The sequence below is a fragment of the Spermophilus citellus genome (assembly GCF_964194105.1).
Source record: "Spermophilus citellus genome assembly, chromosome: 6".
Taxonomy (NCBI): domain Eukaryota; kingdom Metazoa; phylum Chordata; class Mammalia; order Rodentia; family Sciuridae; genus Spermophilus; species Spermophilus citellus.
In genome coordinates, this window is record NC_138187.1 from 149,513,886 (window position 1) to 149,526,752 (window position 12,867).

The 12,867-nt window shown below is 42.3% G+C and overlaps 2 protein-coding genes across 2 annotated transcripts in view; both read left to right on the plus strand.

Annotated features, from left to right (window-relative positions):
* The first annotated feature begins 1,679 nt into the window (after positions 1 to 1,679).
* Positions 1,680 to 3,288, plus strand: LOC308651732 (AKT-interacting protein). The gene has a single exon (XM_081299165.1). The coding sequence runs from the start codon at positions 1,878 to 1,880 to the stop codon at positions 2,754 to 2,756; it is 879 nt and encodes a 292-aa protein (XP_081155291.1). The 5' UTR covers positions 1,680 to 1,877; the 3' UTR covers positions 2,757 to 3,288.
* Positions 3,289 to 5,430: 2,142 nt separating this feature from the next.
* Positions 5,431 to 12,867, plus strand: part of NIBAN1 (niban apoptosis regulator 1) — a 141,610-nt gene continuing 134,173 nt past the window's right edge. The window contains exon 1 of the mRNA XM_081299032.1: positions 5,431 to 5,687. Coding sequence (XP_081155158.1) covers positions 5,633 to 5,687 — 55 coding nt within the window. The 5' untranslated portion in view covers positions 5,431 to 5,632. The remainder of the gene's footprint in view (positions 5,688 to 12,867) is intronic.

A 12,867-nucleotide genomic window follows, 5' to 3' on the forward strand; every position in this document is an offset into this window, starting at 1 on the left:
GTGGTTAAATACCCCCAAGAGACAGATGTCCCTATACAAACGAGAACATAGCAAACAAGTTCATAATTCTCCTTGCAAGGAATCCCCAAATACAATATTTTAGGATATTATATGACTATCAAACAAATTTGGTTTTTAAAAAGTTTATCTAAATGGGTGAATTTTATGGTATGTGAATTGTATCTCAATGAAGATATTGGCGTCATTATTTTGGTGTGTGATATCACCTGAAAGAAAGGGTCATAGGAGTATTTTAACATAAAATATACTGATACAGAATGGAAATGAACATTGCAGAGGAGATTTTCTAAATGAGCTGATTTGAGTCATACAAAATTCAATCTGGTTCCTAAAGTTATTGAATTACTTGGAGACTTCCTTTTAATGTGTGATTAATAAAATGATGCCCACATAGGACTTTCAAATATTAAATACTATGACTAAAATAATGAATTCTTTAATTTTTCCTATAAACCATTGGGAGAAAAAGAATTTTATTTGTTTTGGGAAGAAAAAGCAGCAGTTTCTTTCTTAATGCAGCACAATGGTTTTCAAGATCCAAACAACATTTCACTTTCTCTAGAAAATTGCTTCCTTGATCACTCCTGCCCTGGCTGGTGATGATCCTAGCTTCCATTTATTGGACACTCTAACACTCCTGGGAATGTTAAGCATTTCACAGACCTGACCGGATTGGTTTTTTTTGTCAACAGCTTGTGAAAGAAATGTTATTAGTTCCATTTAACTGATGAAGAAACCGAGATAGGTGCCATGATCTGGATCTGGAATGTCTCCCAAAGGTCTGTGTGTTAAAGGTTGGTCTCCAGTTCCACACGTGGTGGAATTTTTAGGAGGTGATGCCTAATGGAAGGAAGTCAGGTCCTTGGGCCATGGCTTTAAAGGGAATATTTAATTACTCCTGCCCTGGTGTAGTGTGCTTCCGCAGGCCCAGAGGAATGGAAAGGCGACAGAAGCATGAGACCATGGTCTAAAGCTTCCACAGGCCCAGAGGAATGGAAAGGCGACAGAACCATGAGACCATGGTCTAAAGCTTCCACAGGCCCAGAGGAATGGAAAGGCGACAGAACCATGAGACCATGGTCTAAAACCTCTGAAACTGTGAGCCAAAATAACCCTTCCTTCTTTTAAGTTGATTCCCTTAGGTATTTTGTCACAGTGACACAAAGCTGATTAACACAACAGGCGACTTAAGCAATTTGTCCAGGTCACACGGCTAGTTAATTGTTCAAAGCTGGAGCTGCCAGGTTATAAACCTGTTAATACTACACCATGCAGATCCTTTCTTGTACCTTGTTCCTGGTGTACATGCCACAAAGAGGAAAGAATGATCGATTGGTATAATCAGTCTTTTCTCGGAGAATTCCTAAAGAAGAGGTGACAAGCTAAAGCTATGCTTCTGGCAGGAGATCTGAATTAGTTTTCTTCAGTAATAATAACATTCTGAGGCACAATTGCAGCGAATTATGTAATGAAAGGGGTTCCTTTCATTATATAAAGTGAGAATACACTTCATTATCAGTGACTAGAGCATTAACAGCATTGATAGAAGAGCTCAACACGGAGGAGTTTAAATCATTGAGTAGGTATCTGGAAATGCTCTTCATTTATTGAGGACAGTTTTGGTTTTTAAAATTAATTAATTAAGGGGGCGGGGCCCGGCACCGAGGGCAGGGCGGGGCGGGGATAGGGCAGGGGCCGGGCTGGCACTGCAGCCAGAGATGCTGTCGGGCGGCGACGGCGCTCGGCAGCTGGGGACTCTGCGTTGAAGGCTCTGGGTAAACCAGTTGGGTAAAGTGAATGCTGAGGACAGAAGAGTTGGATGACAAGGACCACTGGATTTCTCTGGAGTACACGTTATGAACCCTTTCTGGAGCATGTCTACAAGCTCCATACGCAAACGATCTGATGGTGAAGAGAAGACATTAACAGGGGATGTGAAAACCAGTCCTCCACGAACTGCACCAAAAAAACAGCTACCTTCTATTCCCAAAAATGCTTTGCCCATCACTAAGCCTACATCACCTGCCCCAGCAGCACAGTCGGCAAATGGCACACATGCTTCTTACGGACCCTTCTACCTGGAATACTCTCTTCTGGCAGAATTTACCTTGGTTGTGAAGCAGAAGTTGCCAGGCGTCTATGTGCAGCCATCTTACCGCTCTGCGTTAATGTGGTTTGGAGTAATATTCATACGGCATGGGCTTTATCAGGATGGTGTGTTCAAGTTCACAGTTTACATCCCTGATAACTATCCAGATGGTGACTGTCCACGCTTGGTGTTTGATATTCCTGTCTTTCACCCGCTAGTTGATCCCACCTCGGGTGAACTGGATGTGAAAAGAGCATTTGCAAAATGGAGGCGAAACCATAATCATATTTGGCAAGTATTAATGTATGCAAGGAGAGTTTTCTACAAGATTGATACAGCAAGCCCCCTAAACCCAGAGGCTGCAGTCCTGTATGAAAAGGACATTCAGCTTTTTAAAAGTAAAGTGGTTGACAGTGTTAAGGTGTGCACTGCTCGTTTGTTTGACCAACCTAAAATAGAAGACCCCTATGCAATTAGCTTTACTCCATGGAATCCTTCTGTACATGATGAAGCCAGAGAGAAGATGCTAACTCAGAAAAAGCCTGAAGAACAGCACAATAAAAGTGTTCATGTTGCTGGCCTGTCATGGGTAAAGCCTGGCTCAGTTCAACCCTTCAGTAAAGAAGAGAAAACAGTAGCAACTTAAGAGATGGTGAATCTGGTGCACCGTGCACTTTCCTGCTGGACTCTGGCCTAGTTAAAGCAGACTAATGGCAAAGGACTGCCTGAAGAGTAAACCGTGTGAACCATAACTGGGTATCAGTGTTTTCTATGTTTGTGTAGGTTCTAACAGCAGGTTTGGAAACCTCTCTTTAAGTAATGCATTACTTCTGTCAGAAGTGTCTTAGGGTGGTTATCTAGTTCAGTACTCCAAATTATTGGGGACCTTGAGACTTATGTATTTTTCTGAATATAATGCTAAATGTAAGTTGCATTCATTTAAACTGAGCAGACAGAAATCAGAACTATTTAATAGTTTTAAATCAGTGGTTTCATTTGTACATGTGTTAGCATATGGAGAGGACAGGTTTAGAGAGCAGATTCTAGAGCTTGGCACTTTTAAGTGAAAGATTGTTTCAGTCTTCAGCCTGCTGTCTTACTGATTTATAGACTGCTATCTCTGAAGAATGTTTTAGAGAGGAAACCAGAACACTTGATCTTAGTGTTTTGTGTTTTTTTTTTTAAACAAATTACTTAACTGTATTTTTATGGCAGGAGGGAGAAAAAGTGTTAAAACGGTTTCTAATGAAGTCAGATGATTGACTAATGTGTTTAGTAGATATGAAAATAAACCAATAAATGATTAAAAAAATTAATTAATTAATTCTAATTAGGTATATATGACAAGCAGGATGCATTTTGACTCATGGTTCACAATTGCAGCATAGCTTTTCATTTCTCTGCTTGTACATGATGCAGTGTCGCGCCCCATGTGCAGTCATATGCGTACCTAGGGTAGTGATGTCCATCTCATTCCACCATCTTTCCTGCCCCGCCTCCCCCTCCCCACCCCTCCCTTCCTTTCGGAGAAGAGTTTTTGATGAGTCCATATTCTTAATGTTTTATATTTAATTAATTATTTTTTTCAGTGATTTTTGTATTGAGCACCTACTATGTGCCAGGTGCTGTTCTAGACATCTGAGATATATCAGAAGGCATAATAGCAAAAATATCTGCCTTTAGGGAAAATAAAAATGGAAAAATAAAACATGTATTAAAAAAACAAACAAGAAAGACCAATGATAAAGAAAATTCATGACTTTATGGAGTTTATATATCAACAGGAGAAGACAGAAAATATGTTAGATGATGCTAAATGATATGAATAAATATAACAAAGGGCAAGGGTGGTGTTCAGGACTGTGTGTAGACAGGGGATCAAGGAAAGCCTCTAGGAGATATTAGCATTTAAGTAGAAACTTGAATGAAGTGAGAGACTTAGAGAGTACCTGTGTGACTATCTGGGAGAAGATCATTGTAGGCACAGGAAGAACAAGTACAAAGGCCCTGAGGTTGATGTGTCACAGGAAAAGCTGGAAAGTCCTCGTGGCTGGAGCAGAGAGCAGGGAGGTAAGTGGTGGTGGAAGGGGTCAGAGAATAAGCCAGGCCTAGGTTGTGACAGATGGTGGCTTTTTCTCTGAAGAAAGGAGACCAGCTGAAATGATCAGTTGAGAAATAATGACAGTGGAGGGCATGAGAATTGGTTGGATATTGGACATATTCTGAAAGTAAAGCTGACAGGACTTTCTGATGGATTGGAATGTGGGGCATAAGAGATTGGGTGCGAGGTGAGAGAAATATTTGTGTTAAAGTGCTTGTTGATTAACTTCAGAGGCTGCGGTGGGGAGCCCTCAAAGTCCTCCTCAGGCTTTGGTTATGGTGTATAGAGACCATTTGACCTTGAGGTTAAGTCAACAGGAGTTGCTAAACATCTGACTACTAAGTATAGGACGAAATCCTGGTGACCCCTCTGCCCAGGCTGATCTTATTTGGGAGTGACTGCCAAGCCAAACAGCAGTTGTGGGAAAAGAACAAGGGTCCTTTCTAATGATCTACTTCCAGTTTGATAAGGAGAGGACCAACCTGAAGGTCTTCTCTCGAATCTTCCATATAGTCTCAGGAAGTTTTAGGTCTGGGAGTATAAGACTCAGCCTTAGTTCTTCCTTAGGTTTTAACATTTTTCTCTCCTTTCCCCCCCTTCGTTTCTCACTCTCTCCTTGGCCCAACTTCTTGGCTGCAGGAAGAGATCCTCTACTGGTTCCCATATCTCAGTGTGCATGGGCATTCCCCGGAGGGCCTACACCACGGAGCTACACCCCCAGCCCCTTCTTTTATTTTGAGGCAGGGTCCAACTAAGTTATCCAAGTTGAACCTTAAATCTGTGGTTCTCCTGCCTCAGCCTCCAGAGTTCGTGGGATTTCAGGCGTGGGCCACCGCACATGCTCCCTTGGAGCAGATCCTGGAGTCCCACTCCCAGTTTTATTAGACTGAAGTGTGGGCATGTGTTTAGGGGACTGGAGAGGGAGGGTGCTGAGGATCTCAGGTGGGTCTTGAGAAACGGTGCTTCAACAAGAAGGGTGAAAGCAAGGGAAATCTTGCTTCCTCCTGGTTCCAGGTGAGTGGGGAAGGTTCCAGATCAGGGAGCACTACACTCAACTGGGAAATGGTCCACTTCCTCCAGGACGTCTCTGGGCTGCCCCCAAACTGGTGAAAACAAGCGAAAGTCGGCAATGAGTAGGAGCGGGCAGTCCTTCGGGGTTAGACAGCCCCTGGGGGCTGGGAAGTGAGGCGAGGGCGGGTAGACAGGCCCGGGCCAGCCCACAGATCCTCAGAGGGCGCGGACCCGGAGGAGGCGCCCTAGAAGGCGACGCCTCTTGGAGGAAGTTTGCCCTTAATTACGGAGCCGGGTTCCCGGTCGCATCAACCTTCAGGAGCTAGCAGCGCGCGCAGTCCGGAGCGGCCAGTCCTGTCCGGGACTCGGGCTGGGAAGTTGCCGCGCTCTGCACGCCCGACACAGCCACCATGGGCGGCTCGGCCTCCAGCCAGCTGGACGAGGGCAAGTGCGCCTACATTAGAGGTACGCCCGATCGCCGGGGTCCCGGGGCCAGGGTGGTCGCTGGGCACCCGCCCCAGGGTGCATGGGCAAGCTGGGGCCAGCGGGGTCCCGGGGGCCCACCTGCGCCACGCCTGGTTTCCTATTATAGGCAGGAGCGCAGCATGCAGAGCGCACCCGCCGGGGTGGGGACCTGGGATGGTCACCGTCTGGGAAGCACCGGCAGAAGCTGGGGAGAGGGGCAGGTGCAGGATGCAAGGAGGAGATGACTACTCCTCCGCTCCCCCCGCCCGCCCTGGGGTCATTTGGGTCCCCTCCCGGAAACATCTGGCCTTCTGGTACCTGGAGCTGGATTGAGTTCTGAACTTGGCCGCAAAGAAAAGAGCGGGGATATCCCTGGCTGTTAGAGGTTTCCCTGGGGATTCCCAGCCTGAGAAGCAGAATTTCCCTCTGTGTGATGTTGGCTGGGTTTTGTAAAATGCAGCCTCGGCCTCGGCTTCACTTGGACTTCATTGTCGCTTGCAGGATCATTTCATCAGAAGCAGAAAAGACCATGTCATTACGTTCCCAGGTTGCATGGTTCCCTTCCCTCCCCAGAGACGGGAGGAAAGCAAATGAGGAACCCTGGCATGTTTTGTAAGAGTTGCTAAAGTTACAGATGGAGAGAAGCTCATTTGGGGAGATGGTCAGAGATAAAGCGACTTGGTAAAGTGAAAGAGGCAGAAGAAACCAAAAACCAAACCGAACTGAAACGGCAGGAAGTGATGAGCCTTTATCTCCTGGTGTATTTGGCCTCCCCACCAGCCTAACCTTGCCCTCAACCATTACCTAGTTTCATGATCTTGTAAATTTAGGAGTCTGTGTGTGTGGAAGGTGGGGGGGGGGGATAGGTGTATTTCCTGGCTTCAGAAATCCTTTTAATACCTAGGTTATTAAACCCTTAAATCTTACCTTAATTCTTCCCAATACCTCTTTCTGGTTTGGTTTTGTTTTGGTACCAGGGATTGAACTCAGGGGCACTCCACCACTGAGCCACACCCCCCAGCCCTATTTTGTATTTTATGTAGAGACAGGGTCTCACTGAGTTGCTTAGTGCCTCGCTCTCTGCGATCCTCCTGTCTCTGCCTCCTGAGCTGCTGGGATTACAGGCCTGTGCCATCGCGCCCGGTCTTTATTTGGTGTTCTTATTCCATATTTGTTTTCTGTGGCCACAACATTTAAAATCACTTTAAAAGGATATCAGATCAGGGCACTCGAAGGTCAGTGTACTGTAATTGATTTTCCAGATTCTTGCTCTGGTGCTTTTGAAGGTAGAAGATCATCAACAATCTGTACTGTCAGGGAAGAAAAGGTGATCACATATCCCTTTGCTGTTGTTTATTAAAAGGGGCAAAAGATGGATATTTTGTTTAGTTAAACTAAGCCCGCCTGGAAAGTTTGGCAGTTTGCTTGTTTTCACCGATGGGTAGGACAGAAAGGTGCAGCAGAACAGTAAAGAAGGACTTGTATTTGGTTCTTAGCAACATTAAATTTATGGCCTTTGTAAGACTTTGTTTCACTGGAAAGTTTCAAAGCACCTGAAGTTGAAACAAAGCAATGTATAGTAATCATCTGAAATTCAGCAATATGAAGATAAACTTGCTTGAAGACTTCAAGGTCATGAGAGCTATTGTGACTGATGCAGGTATTGCACTCATATAAGAAAATATTTTCTTCTTTATTCTGAAATAAATTATTACACATACAAAAGTACAGGGTACATTTGAAGGGCTTGTCATGGATGCATTTGGATGAGTAAAATTGTAGCAGATTATGCCATAGCCTGGTTCAATTTTGTTTCTTCTTTCTCTTTTTGTTTTTTTTTTTAAATTATTTTATTGTTGGTTGTTCAAAACATTACATAGTTCTTAATATACCATATTTCACAGATTGATTCAAGTGGGTTATGAACTCCCATTTTTACCCCATATACAGATTGCTGTGTCACATCAGTTACATTTCCATTGATTTACAAATTGCCTTTCTAGTGACTGATGTATTCTGCTGTCTATCCCATTCTCAACTGTCCCTCCTCCCCTCCCCTCCCCTCCCCTCCCCTCCCCTCCCCTCCCCTCCCCTTCTCTCTCTCCATCCCTTCTTTCTCTTTTTGGAAGGGACTTTCAAGGTATGTGTCATGGAGGAGGGGAGAAAAGAGTTAAAGTTAGAATACCTCCAGATAAAATGAGACATGGCTTCATGTGAGAACACTAGTCTTGCCAAAAAAGAAAAGAACCTTGGAAAAATGCACTGTGTTGTGAATTGTTCTTGCGTGAGCAAATGCAGATCACGGGGCTGGGAGTTCTTGGTGGTTTTGAAGCCTCCAGTCCCTGAACAAAACCATGACCCTGTCTTTACCCTTCGCCCATCCCTTAGCCTATAAACATTCTCAAGCTTCGATTTAGTTGTAGGCAAACAATGGTAGGTATGACTGCAAAGTTTAAATACAGTTTTATGAACTGTTTCTCATAAAGAAGCCACCAGTGAAATATGAATTTGAAAGCTCCTGTAGCCCAGACAATAAGTTTTTTTTCAAGCCTGAAACATTTTGTTAATATGGGGAATGACCAGTCCATATATTTTTTTTGAGTTTTGTTAACTTTATTTCATATGTATTTTAAGCATCTGTACTTCCAATATGCTAATGAGTCAATCCGTGTGTTTCCTCTCAGACAAGTCCTTTAACAGCTGCAGTTTATTGTGTGCCTTAAAACTTTGTGTTCACTGTGATCTGTGTCATGTGGCTGTTTTGAACACATCATTTATTTGGATTTAGTCAGTCTCTAGGTAAAGAGATATGAGATGCATTGAGAAGTTACTTTATTTGTGAAAGTGTCAGTTTTGAAGATGACAACACCTATGTTTCTTAAAATGGACTACATTTTAGTATGGTTTCTAGAGGACTTTCAGTAATTTCCCATGATACAGTGTTTCTGTTAATAAATAATACCGAGACCAACTTGTCTTCAGTGTCATTCAGCCTTTAGTGATGCTTTTGGCACTAATCTACAAGGATTTTCCTTTTGTGAGGAACAAAACTCATCTAATCTAGGCATTAATGGTCAATTTAAGGTGTCTTTTTCTTTTTATGCCATATTTTTTTTTTCCTTTCAAAACTTTTGGGCTGGGGTTGTGGCTCAGTGGTAGAGCGCTTGTCTAGCACGGGTGAGGCCCTGGGTTCGATCTCCAACACCACATATAAATAAATAAATAAATATAGATAGATAGATATTGTGTCCAACTACAACTGAAAAATAAATACTAAAAAAATCCTCTCTCTTAAAAAAAAAAAACCTTTTGACATGGCTAATATTGAACTTTAGCTAAAAACAAAACAAAGCAAGCAAACAAACAAAAAACCAGGAACAAAACAAAACGAAAACACAAGTTCCCAAAGTACAATGTGTTTTCCTGTTTAAAGCAATGATTTTATTTCCTTTTAAAAATCACTATTGAATTTTTAATGAATCAAAAAGAAAACAAACCTGAAACTCTCCCATGTAAGGAGTCCTGTAGAAGATCACGAAAGTACTGGAAAATCAGTGCTTCGGCTGAGAATGGGGACACATAAGTGCTGGGGGGAGTGCTGGGGGGGGGAGCCTTCTAGGCCTGCTGGCAGCCAATAGTTTGGAAAATCTTTTTTTTTTTTTCCCTCTTTAATTCTCTACTCCACTGTCAGTGACAGTCTGTAAAGGGCCCAGGGGTTTATTTGGAAATGCTCATCAACCATCTGATGTTTATAAAGTCAGAATTGAGTTTCAGCTTAAGGCAGCACACGTTTCTCTTAGGGGAGTGCTCCCATAGTGACACCCGTGTTGGTGGCTTTATGCTGATAAGTGTCTGAGGTGGAGTCTCACTGGCAATGTAGAGGACGGGAAAGCCGTACCCATTTGCAGTCTACCAATGCAAGTGTGTAGCTCTAGGTCACATTTTTACTACTTCTTCTGCATAATTTGCTGGTGGGAGATGGGTGTAAGAACTGGTCTGGTTTATCGAGCTAATCCTTTTGACAGTCACCGTGGGGTCCAAGTTACCTGGCTAGTAGCAATGGCAGTAGGCTGTGATGGAAAGTTAGGATATGGAGTATGGTAGTCCTTGCGGGATGCCAACCCAGCTTGCTTTCCCCATTCCTCTTCCTAACAGAGTCCCATTTGGCACTGTTTTGGAGAGCCTATCTTCATGTATGGCCCCGGTAGGGTGGTGCTGATTGGTTTGGATTTCATTGCACTTGAATGAGATGTATGAGTTGCTCTTTTTTTCTTGAAGAAAAGAGGGAGCTAGCCTAAAGACAAAGGCATTACTGGACAAAGGTAATACTTGGAGCTCTGCAAAGCGGAGGGAGCTTCTCTTGCTTTTTTTTTTTTCATTATTGTTGTTAGCCAAAATATTATTTTTATTTATTTTTTATTTTTTTATTGGCACATTATAGTTTTACATAATGGTGGGATTCATTTTTCCATATTTGTACATGCACACAACATAACAATATAATTTGGTCAATATCATTCCCCAGTATTTCCATGTCCCTCCCCTCCTCCTGAGGGAGCTTCTCAAAGGGAAGCTATGACATGCTTTGCTCATCACCTGCTTTTCCTACCCTTGGGTCTTTCCTGTATATGAAATGTCAAACTCCCTTGGAGTTGGGGAAGTAAAGATTGTTAGTTATCTTCCAGTATCATTCTCTCCTGCCATCTTCTATAATAGAATCTCCGCATTTTAGCTGACCGCATGAGCCCCCAGAATAAACTAGCTTCCTTTGTAACTGAGTTTTGGCTGGTGGGTTATAAGCAAAAGGGTTGTATGCTATTTCCAAAAAGTTGACATTAAAAGGCAAGAGTGGGGTGTCCTTTGTCCTGTCCCCCCATACTGGCTGGATTGTGAACGTGGCTACATAGCCATCTTGGATCATGAAGCAACTTTTTAAGGAGTTTGTGCAGAGTGGAGTAACTGCACAAAAGGGGCCCAGGCTCCTTTGGCGTTCACACGGTAGAACCCCCATAATGAGTTCTGGAGTACCTACCTCTGGACCTTAATAAGAGAGAAAGAAGTCTCTATCTTATTTAAGCCAGTGTTATTTGTGTTATTACTCTTATCCACAGACAAACTTTATCTGTTCTTTGTGGCCAAAAGTATTGTAGCCAATGTACTAAATGCCATCCTATTTTCTCTTTTAAGAAAAATTAATCTAAAGAAAGTAGAAAGCAAATAATGATTCTACCATTAGTATTTGTCTTAGGTTCTAATTTATAGAAATGAGAGGACTCTTCTGAGAAGCAAGGAGTTACAGCTCTTCTGTTGAGAGTTAGGGGGCTGGGTAGGGGAAAGAGGAGGGAGAGGGTCCAGTATATTACTTTATATTCTTGTGTGTGTGTGTGTGTGTGTAGTTCTGGGGATTGAACCCAGGCCCTTGTGCATGTGAGTTAGGCACTCTCCCAACTGAGCTGTATCCCCATTTTAAAAACAGAATATATTCTGATTTTAAAAATGTCTTCAAGCATCCCAAACTACTGATGAAACTACTAGGAGTTTTGAATCAGGAACACTGCTGCAGACTGGGAATTTCCAGGGTCAGCTATTACCTTCTACTTCCTTCAGTCTTCATGAATGGAAACCAAGATTTTGGGAAGGAATGCTCTTTAGAAAGCACCAAATCTAATGTTGGAAAACCATAAAAGATTTTGTGAATGGAGAGGGTTTTTTTTTGGATTGAATCAAAAAGGAAGTAAAGACAGCAGATTGAGACAAATGAACATTTTCTCCTGTCCTTGTGGAGGAAACAGGTCTCTGTGAATTCTAATACAACCTTTGGTGAGCCCCATGGGGTCTGATGCTGAATCAAGACCTGTTCTCCATGGAGCACCTCATTCCACTGCAAACTGACTGCAAGGGACTACACCATGACGGGTGCTGTAGTAATCATAACTACTAAGGGGATAATAGTAATTTATGTTACTTTATTTTTTCCTGTGGACTGCTGAACTGACTGTAGTCTTACTGTAATCTTTGGGAAAGTCTGAACTGGATTCACAGGTAGAAAGTACAACAGGAGGGGTGCAATTTGTAGTAATAGTTTCTAATTTAATTAAAATAAGTGTACTATGAAAGTTTTATAAAATATGCTGTATAAATTACAATAATAGAATTCTGATCTCTTAATTGGAAATTTTAATTTTTTTTTCTTAGTAAAGCTAGGTAACATCACTCTAAGGAGCAAAGTCCATATAACAATTTGCATCATGAAATGGGAAATGAAGATAAAGGATGATGGAAAGAATAAAAGCACACTCCATCTGCTACAGTAGTTTAAAGCACTTTCTTAAATTATAGGACACGAAGGCTGAAGTTCTAAGTTTCAAACTAAAATGCACTCACACAACCAAACAAAACCCCAAATGCAGTGCAGATTTTTGTCCTTTGAAACTGGAAAATTTATTTTAAAAAGAGACTAGCAAATTGTTGCCAGTAAGAAAATGCAAGCCAGCTTTTAAAAGTACCCCCTTTTTTTGGTACTGTGTGTTTTTCTCACTTGGAGGAGAGCATAAAAGGTTCAGAGATATGAAAGCAATTTATTCAGTTTCACAAATTGCAAGGTCTAAGACCCAAAAAAGCTCATATTTCTATGCTTGATGTTGTATGGAATATGTCTATAGGATTAGAACAAATGAATGGTTTTTGCTAGGAGCCCAGAAGTGATTTTTTTTTTTAAAGCCCATTCTGAAGGAATTTTGGAAGAAGAGTAAGTGTCTCTATGCCAAACCATGTGGATATTTTTTAAATTCCTTTTTAAACCTATTCTTATTTTAAAATAAAACATAGGATCAGAAAACCACACAGAAAAGATGCATAGCTTAGTGAATCATATAAGACAAATATCCGTGCAGATATTACTCAGGTCAAGAAATAGAAAGACCCTCTACAGCTGGGCATGGTGGTTCATGCCTGTAATCCCAGTGGCTCAGTAGGCTGAGGCAGGAGGATTGCGAGTTCAAAACCAGTCTCAGCAAAAGTGAGGTGCTCAGCAACTCAGTGAGACCCTGTCTCTAAATAAAACCCAAAATGGGGCTGGGAATGTGGCTCAGTGGTCAAGTGCCCCTGAGTTCAATCCCTGGTACCACTCCCACTAAAAAAATAAACCATTGCTTAAACCTCCATGTGTCCCATCCCAGTT